This window comes from Amphiura filiformis, chromosome 13 (genome assembly GCF_039555335.1).
Source record: "Amphiura filiformis chromosome 13, Afil_fr2py, whole genome shotgun sequence".
Classification (NCBI taxonomy): domain Eukaryota; kingdom Metazoa; phylum Echinodermata; class Ophiuroidea; order Amphilepidida; family Amphiuridae; genus Amphiura; species Amphiura filiformis.
The window spans coordinates 25,436,685-25,455,936 of NC_092640.1; the positions used below are offsets into that span (position 1 = coordinate 25,436,685).

The 19,252-nt window shown below is 39.3% G+C and overlaps 1 protein-coding gene across 1 annotated transcript; it reads right to left on the reverse strand.

The window, feature by feature from the left end:
- Positions 1–1,891: 1,891 nt before the first annotated feature.
- Positions 1,892–18,950, reverse strand: LOC140168158 (mycocerosic acid synthase-like). Its single transcript, XM_072191481.1, has 7 exons — positions 18,578–18,950; positions 16,847–17,141; positions 14,279–14,653; positions 12,726–13,651; positions 11,357–11,638; positions 10,640–10,733; positions 1,892–10,014 (listed from the first exon to the last, which is right to left on the reverse strand). Exons 1-7 carry the CDS (start codon positions 18,578–18,580, stop codon positions 3,644–3,646), a joined length of 8,346 nt encoding a protein of 2,781 aa, XP_072047582.1. The 5' UTR covers positions 18,581–18,950; the 3' UTR covers positions 1,892–3,643.
- Between the last annotated feature and the right edge of the window lie 302 nt (positions 18,951–19,252).

Sequence of the window (19,252 nt, forward strand, 5' to 3'; positions counted from 1 at the left end):
TCAGTGTACATCTTCTCACCGTTGATGGTTTGGTGGACTGTCATGTAACATGGATGTAGTAAGCCGTGATCCTAAAAATGCCTTTCACATTGACCAAAACTAATTACAAGACCTCTTCTACATTGAGGCTGGCTTTCCCTTTTAAAGGGAATTTTTATTAAATGTTTAACCACTGCGGCGCTCGTCTAGTCTCTGTCTGGCACCGAGGCCCTCGTTTATCAAGCTATCGTGATATACCATCTGAAAAATTTATATATGAATATTCATCAAACATGTTTGCATTTTTGCAAAATATGTCTATTTAACCCCGTGATCGATAACAAACTGTAAGTGATAAGTCTCTATGTGATATACAGGCTGCATCAAAATGATTGTTCTTCATCTGTTCTCCGTCGGTGGGGGTGGGGGTGGGGCCGGGGTGGGGGTGCGTTTGCAATGCGTGCATCTTCCAAACGCACCATCGGATCACATTGAAATGATCAGACTTTTAAATATAATGTAAAGTATATTCTAGTCATTTCAAGTGGATCCAATAGTTGGTTTGGGATAGGCGGGTAGCACTTTTCAAAATCACCAACAAACGAATGAAAAACAATCATTTTGAATATGATACAACCTGTACTACTCCCCATTCCAGAAAAATACAGCAATAATTTTTTGGAATTAAAAAATTATTAATCAAGTTCTGCCAAATGAAACATAGCTCAATCCTTATCATTCATTTAGTCCTAACTGGAGATAAAAGAAAAAGTTCACTATTTTACTAATTTCTTGAAAAAAGAGTTAAAAACATATGCATTTTCGGCATGTTTTCTGACAATCAAGTCACAAAATTCACAGACTTGGAACAAGTCTAAGCATTCAAAATCTTGAGTATGCTGAAATTGTGCACTAATTTTCACTTTTTTTGTGTTACTTTAATAAATGGTTGATTATAAGAATGAAACATGTCTTTTCCAAAAATTAGAATGCATAACCTGAAATTGTCTTATAGTACAAGTCTTTGGGCTTAATTGTCACAGCATACGAAAAACACCCTTAAATTGCATGTTTTTGGCCCTTATTTCCAAAAATTGGCTAAATATTAAAATTTGACGCATTTAGCTATGTTTCATGATAGGAAAACGGAATAATATTGTTATTAAACAAAAAAAAATAATTCTGTATTTTTCTGGAATAGGGAGTACATGCATTCAATATGGGCACTACTGCAAGCAGGCCCGTAACCCCCAAATCCCAAAAGTCTCCCTTTTTTTTTAACCCAAAAAGTCCCATTTGCGAGCGTATCGAGCGAAAAAATTTGGGGTTTTTTTTATGCCTTTTTGGCCAAAAAAGGTCCAAATTTTGGAAAAAAAAGTCCATGTTTTCAAAATCCGCCCCTAGTCCAAAAAGGTCCAAATTTTGGAAAAAAAGGTCCACTTTTTCCAAATCAGCTCCCCCGCCCAAATAAATCCTGGTTACGGGCCTGACTGCAAGTGAAAAATGAGGTATAATTTGTATTAAAATATACATAAAGACTGTCGAATGTGTCTTTCAATGTAGAACGTAGTCAAAATTATTTTGCACTGATTTTGCACAGGCATAAACAGTGAACATTTCCATGAAATGAGTGAATGTTTCTTTTGTTAGCTTAAACAAAATTCATTGTGAAGGAGCGATTGCCGAATAGGGTGCAACTCTACTAGTCTTATTACAAGACTGCCCTACCCCAACCCTTAACCCTAACCCTAAAATCCGTAAACGAGGACTGGACTCAAGTTGCACAATATCAGGTAATTGTACCGTAATTTGTAACAGCGAAATGAGAACTCATCACACTTTCATTTTCAATTCATTATTTTTGTTTAAAAAAACTTTATTTCAAACTTAATTTTACATATTAACAACTTTGACATGTTATGTATGTTATATCATTGAACATGTGCAAAAAGTACTCAGTAAGATGCCTTAATCAGCATAATTTCTTGTGAAGCTTAGGGACCGATCAATATACGGCTGGCTAGGTTCACAATTTTTCGAACAAAACAAAGTATTTGTCAATGTAAAATTATGAAACATAAATTTTATCCATGGCGTTGTCTTTTTGAAAGACATTGCTTGTTTTAAATAAAGTTTATAATTTAAATGGGTATACAATTATATAACTATAATTTCATTTATATTAGGCCTATAATAAATATATTCATCAATAAAAATTAATATAATAAATAACAGTACTGTTGCTACCCAGCAAACACAAAGCGTTGTATAGAAAACGTTTATATATCGGGTTATTATATAATGGGTGTAAAAAGTTTAAATATAAACATTCAGAAAACATTTTTTTAACTTGATGCAAAACATTAGGCTAAAAAGAATAATGCTATGTCTCAAAGCCCATGGCAGTTTCAGAAACGAATGCAGAATGAGGTTTTTTTAAAGATTTTGTTTTTTTTACATATTTTTTTTTATTGAACTAAGATGTCATTTTCGAGTGTTCAAAAGTACACAGTATGAAATTGTGGTTGATTTACACAATTGAAGTACAAACATCAATTGTTTTATACCTAAACAATGAGCGTATCGAATCAAGTAACTTTTCTTCCAAATTTGTCTCAAAATTTCATGATTTTACGGCAAAAAACTATAAAAAAAACTTTTTGAAATAACAAAAATTAATTTGCCGTTTCAGCTTACATGGACGCGCTAAGAAAAACGAACGCGTGCGTGGGCTTTAAGACATAACTTTTTTTAGCTTTGTAATGTTTCAAAGTGTTGGCAAAATATTTTGTAAAAATGTTTGCCAAACATATTTTGCAATAACATTTTGGCAACATTTTTAAACTGTTGTTGTAGTGTTTTCTCATATAAAACTTTTTAGTTTTCATGACCTTTATTTAACCCAACATTGAAATGTTATTAAAACGTTTTAACCAAACCCAAAATATTTTTGTGTTTGCTGGGTAGAAATCAAAATGTCTCACAGCCTTATTATTAAAGCACGTAAAATTAATGTAATTAAAAATAAAACGAAAAACTATTGCATTTTCTACTTCATTCGTGTGTTTCTATTGTTTTCCTAATTATTTCATAAATATACAAAATGTGTAAACAAACGGGTATAAAACTAGGTAAACAAGATGAACACGTGAGCCGACAAATACCCTTGACAAATGTGTCCTCGATCAAATTTCTAGCCGTAACGCATTTCGTTCGCATAACTTATCATGCTGCTATTACAGAGTACCCCTATACAGACATCCGGGGACTACACCACCACACACGTCTATAGCCTATTGGGGGTTCAAAGAGTTCAAATATGTGCTGATATGGCCTTGTTCTACAAATTGGGTCTACTAAAAAGGTCAATTAGCTTCTCAAAACATACAATTTATAATCTGTCAAAGGCATTAATTTTGCCCGTCCCAGGAGCAAACTGGCCGTCTAAAATGACGGCCAGACAGGTGGCTAGCTAAGACCCTGATGACCACCAAATCGTCCATCTTGCGGCACACACATGTAACCCTCAAACTAAAGCTGCGTCATTGTTGTCCAAAATATACATATTGTTTCCAGGGAACAAGATAATACACGCAAACCGCATGAGCATGTTAACAGATACAGGGCACATACTCAGTCATTCCTAATGGAATAAAACCTCCATTCACAGAAGTTCTTCCCAGTCTTCCTCTATCAAAGCAACAGGGTTTACATCCTCATCCTCCTGGTGAACCGTAGCAACCGTTTGGAAAACAACAGGGTTTACATCATCCCCCTCCTTGTGAACCGTTTGAAAGGCAACATGGTTTACTTCCTCGTCCTCCTTGTGAACCGTTTGGCAACTACTTTCATAAACAGGAGCAGGTGCTCTAGCCGTTGCACGCCCTTTACGTTCACGTAACCTAACAGGCTGCTTATCCGATTCCCCCTCCTGATATCCACCGTCTGCGGTCATCCGGAGACTACCACCAAACCGGCCATCTTGTGGCATACGTAAAGCAATCCCTTGCTCCAATAGTACTTGCGTTATCTTCTGCAAGACCGCGTCAGTATTGTCCAAAATATACATATGCTTTCCAGGAAACAGAAACATATCAAAATTGGTTTCGTCTTCAATTTGTAACCGCCAGTCCTCCAAAAGTTCTGGTTTGACGAATGGGTCGTTGTCCCCTCCAAAAACAGTTATTCCACAAGGGAGTAACTCTTCTCGGGACAGATGATATGCTTTGGCTATCTTCATAGCAACCTCCACTGCTGGGAGCATTCGTTCCATGAGCGCCCTATTGTTCAAAACAACATCATCAATGAAAGAGAAAAAGACGTTCTCCTGCTCCATAATTTGTTGGAATTTCGTGATGTTAATACCAAGCATTTGTCCGAGTTTCTGAAACACTGGTCCAGGGACATCGAGTTCTTCAGGTTGGGGATAATCCTCAGTAGGGGCATACCAAGAACTTAGAAACATATGTTGAGGACAGTACCCGTGTTGCAGAAGTGATTGAGTGACTTCGAAAGCAAGTAAACTACCCATGCTGTGTCCAAAGAACACAAATGGTGTATCACCAAGTACTTGTAGAAGAACGTTTGTGAGACATTGTGTCATCTCCTCAAGCGTTGCCAATGGGATCTCGTTATCACGCCCTTCCCATCCTGGCATTTGAACAAACAACAATTGTATGCCAAAGTGCGTGAGATAATGTGGCCAGGCTGCAAATGTCGATGGTCCTCCTCCGTTGGGAGGGAAACATACTATTCTCAGAATTGGTGATTGTAATGGTGGTCCTTCGACAATCCGTCTGCTCGTCGACGTTACCTCAGGAACGGCGATGTCATTGGACGGAACATTCGTGGAAATCTCTTCAACTTGTACTGAAAGTGACTCTGGATCTGGATCTGGATCTGGATCTGGATCTTCATCAACGGAGCGCAATATCTTTTGAAGAATCTTGTTGCTTATTGATTGCAGGGTGTTGCTTTCATTGAGAAAATCAACAGCACCTAAGGTCACTTCAAACTGCTCACTAACAGCCTGGCTCAAACTTGACGCTATCATAGAATCTACACCAAACAATACGGGACTTGAATCGTCTTGCAAATCGGATTCAACACCAAGTTGTTTGCTTAAGATATTTGACAATGCCGTCAGTATTACCTTCCTAGCTTCTTCTATGGGGAGATCTAAAATCAACTGCCGTAAAGATCCATTAGAATGTCCCATTACCGCTTCCTTATCATTGTAGAGTGTTTTCAGCAGCGATATCGTACCCTGTGTCTGCCTAAAGTGTTCCGTCATCAACGCTCGGTGTCTCGACGCAAAGAGACCCATAGAAAGAGGCCCGGCAATTATCATCTCGGGTGTATTATTTTTCAGAGCTACACTAAGTGCACCCAACACATCCGTAGGACTCACACTGATAAATCCGTTCTCCTCGGCTGCGGTGATCAAACCACGTCGTACAGCAAAACCAACCGTATTCAGATATCCTATGATGAGGGATGTTGCGGGAAGTCCCATACTGTTCCTCATCCGACAGAGCCCATTCACGAAGTTATTAGCAGCACAGTAGTTAGCTTGTCCAGCGTTTCCGAAGACCGACACTACAGATGAAGCAACAACAAAGTACTTCAAAGTAATACCGAGTTTCAGTGTCATTTGATGCAGTAATAAGGTGCCGTAAGCTTTTACACTCATCGGTCCGTTCCATGAAGTATCTGTCATACCATGAATAAATCCATCATCATACGTAGTTGCAAAGTGGAAAATACCTCCCAGATGCGGTTTAGTTGCCGAATTCTGTATGTTAGACAGCAGTTCTTCAAGTAGATCGGCATCCGTTACATCCCCTTGAAGATGTGCGATATTAACTCCTTGTAACGCTAAACGAGAAAACGTCTCTTCAGCTTCAAAGTAAGGAGCTGATCTAGACATAACAAAGATGTGTTTTGCTTTACGTGAAGCCAACCACTCTACCAATGCAAGACCAAGACCACGTGTGCCACCTGTAACGAGATACGACACATTGTCATCGGCTAACCACGTGTCACTCTGTAAGTTGAATGGAAGTGTAAAGTTACCTTCCATGTCCACAACGGCATCATCAGGTAATATACCATTTGTCAACGGCAGCGAAGATACCAGCTTAATATCATCGTCAGTGCTTGATTCTATGACAGATGGGGTTAGTGTCTTCCAAAATTCATCCATCAATGCGTTCATTTCAAGTGATGAAAATCCTTCCAACGCCAATGGGAAGCTCATATCGAGAGACATGAATTTGATTCTGGACGGGAGGTTGTGCAGATACTTGGAAGACGCAATGGCGTTGTCGTCTTGAAGGGAAATCACGGTACCCCTACGTTTGAGTTTTCGTAACAGTAATAGCATTGCTCCAGGTGGAAGAGTACTGGTTAGTTCCGATATGATCATGTAATCGAACGACATATCCGTTAAATCATCTATGTGTTCAGACATAACATATGTCACACCATCTACAGGTGTGTGGTCATCTTCAGTAGATGATAATAAAACAACGATCTTTACTCCTTTCATACCAGCAAGAATAGTCAAAGCAGATTGGCACATTCTTGAGTTATTTCCCAGAAATAGAATATTGGTTGAAGTCGAGATGTAGAAGACATCATCGAAAACAACTTTAGCTGGTAGAAACCTGGACACGAGGCTCACTGCTTGAGCACACGATAACCCTTCAGGTATGCTTGTTATTAGATTACGCTTTACGACGAGACGAGAGGGGATCTCAGAGCACTGCGTTATACCAATGACGCAAGACTCCCTTGTCGGTCGTTGAGGTCGCTCTTGACTTTGATTGTTGTTAGCATTCATGCTGTTCTCTACCACTCCAGCATATATTATCACAATCTGTGTTTGGAATTGATCTAAAGGCGGGAAGCTGCGAAAAGCTGTAACTCTGATGCACACATCATCGTTGTCCTTCTTTGGCACATCTAAAAGTGAATTAGACATATTCAGCTTTCCATATCCAGTTGCCTCGTCGTAGCACACTTTCCATTGGTCGTTGGAAGTTTGAACTTTGACCTTTGACGTTGACTGACACCGAAGTCGTGGGGAAAATAATTTCCACTCGTTGATAACTGTATAATCTGGTTGGACGTATCTACAGGAAAGGATGTTCTCATCGGGAGGAAGATGGAGAAGTACTGTATGCAGAATTTGCGCAGTGTCTTGAATGGACGACCCAAGTGGCAAATCTAGTATGAGACTTCGAAGAGACGGTTCTTCGTGAACTGCTGTGATCAAAATGGAATGGATTGAACTCAGGAACGGATCTGGGAATACACCAGACGTACCTGGCTCCGAAGTAGAGGTATTGATTGGCTCTGTAATTTGCTGACCATGTTCAAACTCAAGTGGGTGTGTAGCAGCATGAGGTTGGTTACTCTCTTCTATTCCAGGTGCTCCATTGGGTTTTCCATCAAGTGTTGTTCTACTAACGTTTTCGTACAGTGGTGTTCCATTTGGCATTCCATACGGCCATATCGATGTTCTATTTGAGTTTTCGTAAACAGTCGTTCTGGTAGGTGTATCGTAAATTGGTTGTCCATTGGTTACATCATGACACCTTGTTGCCGCACCCTCTGAGTATCCGTTCTGTTGACATTCCGGTATGTCAACATCATACGCCCCTTTTGTGACAAACACAACACGTGGTCTGCAATCTTGTTCTATTTCTAGTACTCTCTGAAGAATTCCAATGCAGAACAGAGGAGCAGGATTTTCAATTCTCTGAAAATCTTCAAGCGAGAGTGGAACACTGGCATCGCCAACATCTGCAATACCCTTGATATCTAATGTCCTGAATACTATGATATCTGTAAACGAACTACCACCTGAAGCAAAATGTTGATCAATTGCTTCCTTTGGATTTTCCTCTATCCCAACCACTTCAATATGTATCCCTAAAGTTGTCAGTGCCGTTGTAACCATCTGGCTTGCTCCACCTTGATCGGGAAACACCAAGAACTTTCTATCAAGGATATCAATGTCAGACTCAATGCAAACGCTATGGTTATCTTCGTCGTCAGGTTCATCACTAGCTGAAGTTTCCACGTCATCGACAGATTCTCCTTTAAGAGGTACATGCACCCAGTCTGTTTTCCATATATGCGGATCCATACTGATTCCTTCGGATTCAAACACTTCAAACTTCATACCATCAATCACGCAAAATAGTTCACCCGTTTCTGCATCGGCGACTTTCACATCGCAGGAACGATCATCACCATTCCCACCCGTTGATATCAAGTGTACAATCACATTCCGAGGAGCATTTCTGTTGAGATAGAACTTGTTTATAAATCGAGGCACACGTTTTAGTGGACGATGTAACGTACCCAAGTTGGCGGCGGCTTCTCTACCTTGTGCAAAGAGCAACACAGCAAAAGGTTGGAAACAACTGTCCAAGAACGCAGGGTGGAAGCTGTACTGGTATGCATCCCACGACACGTTCTCTGGAGCTTCACAGTAACATATTATCTCAGTGTATTCGCTATTAACAAATGCCTTTGTGGTTGATCGAAACGAAGGTCCTAAGGACAGACCAACGCTTGATTCGTTGGCGTAGAACTCTTCTCCGCCAATAGGGAACTTGCATCTTTCTAGTACATTCCCGACATCTAGAAACTGAGGCCTCGAATCTGACTCCACAAATTGTGGGATACTAATATTGATGCACCCATGCTGCATCCACTTCGTTGCTTCTCCATCGTGACTTCTGATGGTTACTCGCATCAATTTACCTTGTACTTCGTCAAGCGTTGTCTCCAAAATGGCTTTGTTGTTGGAAGCAAACAAGAACTTCTGCAAGTCAACATTTGATAGTGTGACTTGTTGGTCATCTGGAAATTCCTCTTTAGCCACGGCTAGGGCTACTTCAAGATAAGCTGCTGCTGGTAGTATCACAGCTCCTCCAATCACGTGATCTTTCAGCCACGGTAGCATTGATTCGTTTAGCTCCGATTTCCACACCTTTTCCATAGCTGTCTGAGCTATAAAAGACAGCTGACGTTCACCAAGGAGTGGATGGTTGTTCGCAGGAAACTGGAATAGCTCAAGAGCTGTCTCTGAGACTGCTGAGCATTTCTCGCGTTGCCAAGGATACAGAGGTATGGAAGTGACATTGCGACAGCTTTCTTCAAAATAACTTTCAAAGGTGGATGAAACTCCGGCAACATGCAGTTTTACGTGAGATCGGAGTAGGTCTTTGGTATCATTTGGAATTGTTTTCGTGTCTTGTGGTCTCAATAAAGACGCTGTTGTGATGATCTTCCTTGGACTCTTCTTCTTCATGTTCTCTGCAGTATCTTCAATGGCAACACGCAAAGCAGCGTGGGCACCAACTTCCACAAATACTCCACACCCGTCGCTGATTAATTCCTCAATTGCTTCTTTGAATCGAACCTTGTTTCGCGTATTGCTCCACCAGTACTCACTTGTGCCGACTTCTTGTGTTGTGACATATTTGCATGTTACTGATGACATCATAGGAATGGTGGACCTTGGTGACGTCTTTCCTGCATTTTCAAGATCTTTAATTTTCGATACTTTCTCTATAAAACTTTCCTTTATGCTGTCTTGCTGCCTGCTATGAAATGCATTATCAACCTTCAATCGTACACACTTAATTCTATCTCTTTTCAGATAATCTGCAAAGTGATCAATATCAGAATTACAACCAGAAAACACTATTTGATTTGGACTATTTTCGGCAGCAATATCTAGTACATCTACACAGCTACACTGTTGGAATCGTTCCTGAATTTCATCAACAGCATGTAACACTGCCAACATTTTGCCCGACCCGCTAGTCTTACTCAACAATTTCCCTCGGTGGTAAACCAACTCTACAGCAGACTCAAGCTCAAGCAATCCAGCTGCATAGGCTGCTGCTACTTCACCGACGCTATGGCCAACAACCACATCAGGAACGACGCCTTTCTGCTTCCACACAGCTAATAGACCAATCTGTACGGCGCAGATACATGGCTGGGCAATATCTGTCGGATAAATTGAAAGTTGATTAATAGATATTAGATAAATAGATGTTAAAGGACACAAATCAGTCCCTGATATTGAAGTGCATCGGACTAGAAGGCCAAAGGTTGGGGCAAAGGTAATAGTTTTTAAGACTTTTTTTGGTCCGGTCTAAGATGTGGAGGTACAAGAACTATTCGGCTATTCTAGTTGAAATCCACACACCCACTATGGAAGACATGCCTTTAATCTTCCACAAGGGAGTGCGAATTTCAAATGGGGAAACCTAAATGGGTGACTTCGTTTGAAATCTACAACCCCTGAGCGGGAGATTAAAGGATGTCTCCGGCAATCACAACATTATACACCTTATATGTTAGAAAAATAATTATCAAGCAAGAATTCCATGGTTTTATTTAAAACAAGTTCATATTGACCATAAAAACGAATATAAACAGCTGGCTCTCAAGACGCGATATTCAAAATTCCCGCGCCGAAATTGTGGTCAATTGTTGTCATCCTTCATTGTATTACTAGGACGTTATTACACTGGACAATTTCGGCGCCAGGAATTTCAACTGGAATAACCAATTAAAATCATGCAATGCATGTTACTAATTGTTTATTACTCTATTAATCACGACATACCTGTTTTGTTGATCTTCTCCTTGTCATGTTCTTCAGTCAGCATGTTAACTAGTGACCACTTTGCTCCATATTTGTGCAGAATCTCATCAATGTCCTGTAATTTAAAATATGTTTGCTCATTAATGGTTTGATCAACTCTTATTAGGCGGAAAATGTTAGGCGTTTACCACTACGCCGAAAAGTCGAAAAGAGTGCTATTAGTTGACCTGTCTAGTCTATTGTGTGTTAAGTAAAGTAGACAAAGTATAAGACTTGAATCAATAATTCGTGATGCTTCTGGCGAGATGTCACAAGACAATTCTCAAAATGTTATAAGGCCCGCCGATTACGAGCTGATCAAAGTATAGTTTTCCTTCAATGAAAAACTATGCCTCCTGTGGGCTCTCATGTTCAAGTAACGTTCGGTGTACGATAAAGAACATGATGAATATCGAATACATTGAACCTCAAGAAAGCGATATATTCGTTTTTATATATCTTGTTGCATCACAGATATTTGTCTTTGGGTGAACCTTTAACCTCGATCACGACAGATTGTTCGCAGAAAAGACATCATGCGAGAGCTTCGAATCCTTGTCCATCACCGTGTTCCCATGTCAGAAATCACATTCGTATTTCACTAGTTTTTAATATACCAGCAATCACTATTTTCATCGTGCCTACTCATAATCTTGTCCAACCACAGTGACAGTCTTTGGGGTTCATTTTGATTCATACCTGTATTTTAGAAGCGAAGACCTCGCTAGACTGCATCAGGTCCCTGGCCATGCCCCACCACTGTGTTCCCATTCCACTGAACACACACACTATCTTATTGTTGGGTTGGTTACTAGATATTACATCTTCCATGCAAGAAGCCGTCTTGTCTTCAGCAAGCCGTAATTTGACTTGCTGAATGGCGTCCTCTAAGGATGATACTATGATGCCAAGGCGATGTTGGTGGTGGTGAGAGCGTTGGGCTGCCATGTAGAGTACAGATATGAATGTCTTTTCGTCTTTCTATAGAGATTACATGAACAGAATTTAACAAAATATCATTAATATTAATCATAATTATGTTCATCACATTCACAACCCAGGCACAACAAATGTCACGATCAGTCATGATCGACAACTTGCGTTCCTAGCCTTTATCATTGGAGTTTCGCCGACAAGTGTGATGTGAGTACCGGAGAACTCAGTCCCATGATTCGAACCGGAACCGGAAGCACACAAAGGACAAGTGTATGTCCATTCCAAACAAGTTACATAACATGGATCTTGACCGAGTCCCCTAAAATGTGACATTAATTCCGTATTCTATTACGTGATAAATACTAATTAGGAGAGGGCAAGACCACAGAATCAGAGTTCTGTGGGCAAGGTTCAGGTTGCTGCGCCTTTTGGAGGAACACTGGTGCAAACAATTTGCATTCCTAAAACAAGGCAAATCTATCAAATCCAATGTAAAGACTGTCTTCACAATATATTGGTGAGACTGAAAGAGCTCTCGGAAAAAGGGTTTCCGAGCATAAAAGAGAGCCCTCGCCTGTTGGAGGACATAATGAAAGCTGCTAGACACTCCTTTGACCCTGGTGAGGTCAAGGTGTTGGACAGCAATTCCGGGTGGTTTCAGCGAGCGGTTAAGGAAGCGGTGTACATCGCAGCCTCCGAACCAGACCTCAATAAAGACCAGGGGCGCCACCCCCTACCAGCCGCCTACAAGAGGCTACTCGGGTCAAGTGGTTTGGGTTCATTGCCCAGATTACGTGTTCCGGGTAGCGGCACGTCTCCTAGTACTACGCCAACTCAGTGCTAAAGAAGTGAGCTCGGATGAGCCACGAAAAGTCCACTCGTAAGTGAAATTTTACTATTGCTCTTGTGAATAAGTTTTAAATTGTTCTACATTATAAAGGTATATCTTTAATTGATCTCTTTATTCTATCATGCCTAAATTTGCATTTCCTCGCCCGGACCCGAGCCAGCTCTCGACGGCCATGGTTGGTGGTTCTCGTATTGAGCGTATGGAACTTACCGGCGCCAGATGCTATAATACAATCTATACTATAATTTATAATGTTAAAAGTATTAGATTACTGTTACATACCTTTGCGATGTTCTGCAGAAACAGTTCCCAATCTTTCAGTCGTTGCACAAGAGCCTCTTTACTCGCGGCAGAGAGTAACAAAGGCTTCGCCTTCCAATAGTCACATGTTGCATCGCTACTGCTTCCATCATCAGACGGACCTGTCAATACAAGATTTGCATTCGCTCCTCCGAATCCAAATGAACTACATGTGGCTACTAGAGGACGCTCCTTTGGCCAAGGAGTAGAAGTCTTGGGGAAGCAAATGTTCAACTCTTCAACATTAATCATCTTATTTGGTGTGTTGAAATGGACCACGCTTGGAATGCAGCGACGTTGAATGCTTAACGCAGTCTTAATAATCCCTGCTACACCTGCAGCGCCCTCCGTATGTCCGATATTAGACTTTACAGAACCAATGAATAGATGTGGAGATTTAGCATCCCCTTGGTGTACTCCCTGGTTCTTCAACGCATCTGAAGCATCATCTATGTGGTACTTATCGTCTTCTGCATGAATTACATTAGACTTCACAGAATCACCGAGTTCAGGTGGAGACTCAACATCCCCTTTGCGTATGCCACATATAACCTGTCCTAATGCATTTGCCTCGGTCCTATCCCCTACAATCGTCCCTGTACCGTGCGCTTCTGCGTACACAACATCTCGTGGGTCAATACCTGCATTTCGACATGCAGACTTGATCAAGTTCTTCTGGGCATCTAAACTTGGTGTAGCTATCCCATTGGTACGTCCATCATTGCTCAATGCTCCTCCGCGGATGACGGCATAGATCCGATCACCATCTTCAATGGCTTTTGACATGAGTTTCAATACGATAACACCTGCTCCTTCGCTCCTTGCGTAACCATTAGCGGAGTCATCAAAGCTTTTGGATCGACCATCTGACGATAACATTCCAGCTTGACAAAACCCAACTGTTGCACCTGTTATAGAATAATAAGAACAAGATTAAGAATAACGATAAAAATGTGATAATTGTATGTATCAGATGCAAACGATATGCATGACAGGTCTCGGGCGCCCCGGAAAATGCTGAGTCAACATTACAAAGGCAATTTCTCATTGTGCTCTGAATCCCTTAAAAGTTCTGAATGATAACGATGATGATGATGATGATGAATGATGATAATTATGATGATGATGATGATGATGATGATGATGATGATGATGATGATGATGATGATAATGATCAAGATCATGATGATGTTGTTGTTGCTCTTCATGATGATGTAGATGACAACAACAAAAACTAAATTATGATACTGATGATGTCGAGAAAACGCTACTCTAGCACACGCATGCAGGGCTGTATACTGTTGTCAGGCTAGTCTCAAACGGCTCTTTTCAGAGCCACCGGATCTTCAAAACGATTTCTCTCTCGACAAATAGCCTGCTTCGTATCCAACTCTCTTTGCACAGCAATCGGAGATTCTCTTTGGGATACTAAAACGTCGACCGATTTCTGAATAGCTCGCAATAATTTGAAATTGGTATCCGTCAGACAAAAATCAGACGTACAGGTGAATATACGTCGATGTTGTTTGACTTACCTGCCATAAGGACCAAGTTCACTCCTCCCGCCACTGCCATTTCACAGCTCCCACTCTTCAACCCATCACAGGCCATCTGTATCGCGTATAGCGACGAGGAACAAGCAGTATCAATACTGAAGCTTGGTCCACGAAAATCAAACTCATAGGACACTCTGTTTGACATCATGCAACTATTTGTACCAGAATTGGTGTATCTGTTCATGTTATGAGATGGCATACTGGCGAGGATCGCATACTCAGAGGCTGTGACACCCATGTACACGCCAGTTTGTGAACCTCGTACTGAGGATGCGGGGATGCCGGCATCTTCTAGGGCTTCCCAGGTGACTTCAAGAAGGAGGCGGACTTGTGGATCCAGATGATCAGCTTCGTCTATAGTCATACACATAATAAAACACTGTGTGTTAGTTTAACTCGGTTCAGGCAAAAACACAGTACACTCATAAAATATTTTACCCAAGTTGGGTAAAAAGGTCACAACTCAACAAAATGAGTAAACACTTACTCAAATTGAGGAAATAATGCCCAACATTGAGCTCCTATTGATAAATAGGACCCAACATTGAGGGTATTATTTATCCATTATGAGCTCAATGTTGTGTATTATTTAGTCAATTTGAGTAATTGTTTACTCAATTTGTTGATTTGTGACCTTTTTACTCAACTTGAGTAAAATATTTGTAAGAGTGTAGCTGATCTATTAATTACTGGAATATATTTGGGAACATACTGGTTCAAATTATCTGCCTCCCAAACAGGGGTGGGGAATGGGGATATCCCCACTTAAACTTGGGCTTTCCCTCGGTCCCCTCCGATCAGAGCAAAAACTAACTGAAAATCCTTTAAGCAAAATAGTGCACTGCACGCCATTGCAAGAAAGGTGGTATACGCTTATTGCTTAGTCGAGGCAATAAGGTAAGACAAGAACACAAAAGTATACAAAAAGTCCCAAGGTTTTTAACGCTTTTTTTGGACAAAAAAGGTCCAAATTTTTTGGGAAAAAGTCCAATTTTTACAAAATCCCGCCCCCCCCTTTACAAAATCCACTTTTTCAAAATGAGCACCCCCCAAAAAAAAAACCGGCTTGCAAGAACGTAATCAAAATAGGCGTATATATTATTTTGAAGTCTTGCTCTTGCGACAAAGATGTAAATAATGTAGAAAATTACTGCTGAAATATTATATTAAAAAAAAACCACGTAATCTGGAAATGCAGACTCTGATAATTTCCATGCCAAATGTCGGGATTTTCGGCATTCTTATAATTATTAAGTCATCGTGACGTGCTCGTTGAGTGTTACGGTATACGAGGGATTGTTGGTTGAAGCAGCCAAAAAAAATTGATTTTCATTATCTAAATCAATATATTATTGAAAAATAACACTTTGATGTGTTGCAAAAGTTCATTCAAATCATTATACTTTGAAAACTTGCTCGATTTATTGTTGTTAATGAGCTTGATACTATTTAGGCCATTTTGGGTATGAAACTTTACGCAACTTTTCACACGTATTTTGAGCTCCCCGTGTAAAAAATAGTTGGGGTTGATTTATAGCAGAGCCCGCTACTGAGAATAAAAGTTTCGTGCGCATTTTACCTTCTCAGATACAAATAGAGTTTAAATTCAAGAGCTTTTGAGCAACTTTTCGAAAGTCTACACAATTTGGAATATTTTTGATCAGTTCCAGCAAACACAAAACGTTTTCGACATCATTCACAAAAGGCTATAAAAGGTTGTCAGAAAATGATTAAATGTCGGGTTATATAAAGGGTATATGAAGGGCATAAATTGTTTTCATAAAATTAAAAAACATTTTTTGATAACCTACTGCCCAGCAAACACAAAATGTTTTACAGAAAACGTTTAAATGTCGGGTTATATAAAGGGTATAAAAACGTTTTAATAACATTCCAAAAACATTTTTGAAAACTTGATACAAAACATTCTAAACATAATGTTATTTTGGGGTTGAAAAAATATTTTGCGAAAAATGTTTGCCCAAAATATTTGCAATAACGTTTTAAAAACGTTTTCATAACCTTTATATAACCCGACATTTAAATGTTATTAAAACGTTTTAAAAAAAAAACATCTTAAGAACAAATCTGTGTTTGCTGGGTGCAAATATTTTAACCTAATGTTATTTAAATGTTGACAAAATATTTGGCAAAAAATGTTTGCAAAAATAGTTTACAATAACATTTTAAAAACATTGTTGTAGTGTGTTTTCATACAAAACGTGTTTCGTTTTCATGACCTTTATATAACCCGACATTTTAATGTTATTAAAATGTTTATTTTTATTTTAACATATTTCAATTCATTCAAATTTAAGACGAAAAAATGGGTTGGACCAGAGGCTTGAATTGAATATAAACCTTTATCGCATTGACGTTGCAATTTGCAAACAGGATACTTTCTATATTCCAAGCACTTATTCACTGCAAATCAAATTAATTTGTCAAAGAATTGACTTCCGTCCGCAGAAATTTCACAAACTTACGTGGAAACAACGACAAACAATACTTCTACAAATTGATTATGATTTTCCTTCTTTAGCTTACCTGGCGATATTTTGAAGAATTTTCTATCAAACATGTAGGGATCCTGCTGCAGAAAACCGCCTCTTTCACTGTAAATCTTTCCCGGTAACTTCTCGCCAGGACTGTGATAAAAGTTACAATCATAGCGATCAGATGGCGGCGGCGTCGTGCAATCCAATCCTTGTGATAACATATCCCAGAATTTCTCGACGCCATCGACACCACCACTATATCGACACCCTATACCAACTATGGCAATTTGCTGTTTTAATTGCTTGGCCATTTTGCTCATCTTTGGGTCTGATGATTTCGACTTCTGAAAGAAAATAATAATTTCATGAAATTTATTTTATTTAAATTAGAATTCAGAACGGTGTGAACTGACATAATCAGTGCCGTAGCTAGGGGTTGTGGCGCCCAGGGTAAGGTTACAGATTGCGCCCCAAACTTGTAAAAATATTTTTACCGACTGAAATTGTTAATTGTTGACCCCCATTTTTTCCCAGGGGCGCTCGATAATCTCAAAAGTGTTAGTATGTGGGGGTGGAGGGCAGTAGCGTAGCAAGGATTTTACTGTGAGGGGGCCAAGCCAAATGTTCGTCCCCATAGGCATTTGTCACTTTTTTTTCCCATTTTTAGTCATTTTAAGGACACTTTACTCTTTGCCGTCCCCATTTTATCCCTGCAAATTTCCTGTGGGGCAGTCTGCCCGGCTCTCCTGCAGGCTACACCCCTGGGGTGGGGGTACATTTCATTGAATTGAATATGAGAGGCGTAGCATAAGATCTCAGAATCTTGCAACGTTTTAAAGCATTTTAGCGATTTTTATAATAAGTTTAATCATCAATATCAGGTGAATAAGTAATCATAGAACTTAAAGGAGTATTTCGTGATCCTATCATCCTCTTTTTATGACATTTTTCAGTATATCCACGAAAAAAGCATATTCCCAAAATTTCAGTTGGTTCCGATATTGCGTTTGCGAGTTATGCATGATTATGTGTATTACACTGCTCCATAGACAATACGTTGTAATTTCGTTCTGGTGCACCAGAACGAAATTCAAATTTCACGATATCTTTGCTAATCTGCAAGAAATATTTTGTACATAAACATTATGTAGCCAGAGGTTTCCAGTGATATAAAAATCTCAACTTTTTTTGAGAAAAGTGGGGGGATGAGGCTGTGGATCACGAAATGCCCTTTTAAATAACGTTGTTCGTTTTCTTCTTTTAACGGTGATGCACCCTAATTCACGTAATTGTTGGTAACAACAACAAAAATAATAATAACAACAATATCACAACACTCCGCTATCAGCTTGCAACACATCAACAATAACAACAACAAATACCACACCCACCATAACAACACAGAGAATGCAACTCCAACAATCAAAAATTATTATATTTAATGCTATTCATATTCGCGTCAAATTTACAGAAATGTTTTTAAAATAACAATAAGCATGAACCTTCAATAAAAAGTATAACAGTAAATTTGGTAGGCGCCAATCTTAAAGGCCTATTGTGCAATTTGAAACGGTTTATGTTGAACTTTTCACGCACTATTTTTATGTTAATAAAGAAAAAAATTAAATTAAATTTATTTTTATGTTATTAAAAGTAGGCTAAATAATTAAATTAAATTAAATGATAAAATTAAAGTTGGTTAAAATTAAAATTAAAGTAAATAAAGTTAAAGTAAATAATAACGAATTAAAGTTAATAATAAGGAATCGAACAAACTTACCATGTTTACAGTCTTTGTCGCTATATCATTGTTTTGTTATTTCATACATCTGATTTGAGGTAGAAAAACACAACACACGCAAACAAGTATATTTCCATCATTTTGTATTTTACCCAAATAACAGTTTCGCAGCCATAATGTAAAAGAAGCGCTTTTCCTTGTAACACCAGCGCTAAAATGATTTTCATGCAAGGGTGTTATGAAGTGACCCGTTTTCAAAACAATGATCGGAAAAAATTAATAATATTCTATAATTTTCACCTTATACCAATTGACCAATACATATCTGAAATGCCGGATGCAATTACCCACTCCCAAATCATATTAGCCTATTAGTCTGAAATGACAGCCACGCCCAACCCACAGCACTCATTGAAAATATCCGCTGTTTACTGAGTTGAGTTGACCATTAACAGTTTTGTCTTTTTGTACCCATAATAACTCAAATACGTTATAGTGTATTTTTCGGTAAAAAGGTAAAAACATTACCCATTTTCATACCAAAATTGACCCAGACAAGGGAAACCATTGATGCCTAAATATTAGACCAATGCTATTCGCAGCATATCCCCATGGTTATTTGTACTGAGTACCCCCGGAGTTATAGTGCATGCGACAAACTTCCCACCCCACCCCCATAATATGGAGCGTCCCTAATCATATCTGTAACCATGT

Bases quoted from the DNA above. Each gene is read 5' to 3' on its own strand.
- LOC140168158 (XM_072191481.1), bottom strand. The intron at 10,734-11,356 runs GTATGAATCAAA...TTTAAATTACAG, and splicing joins TCTTCGCTTCTAAAATACAG to GACATTGATGAGATTCTGCA. The intron at 10,015-10,639 runs GTATGTCGTGAT...TTTATCCGACAG, and splicing joins GGAGAAGATCAACAAAACAG to ATATTGCCCAGCCATGTATC.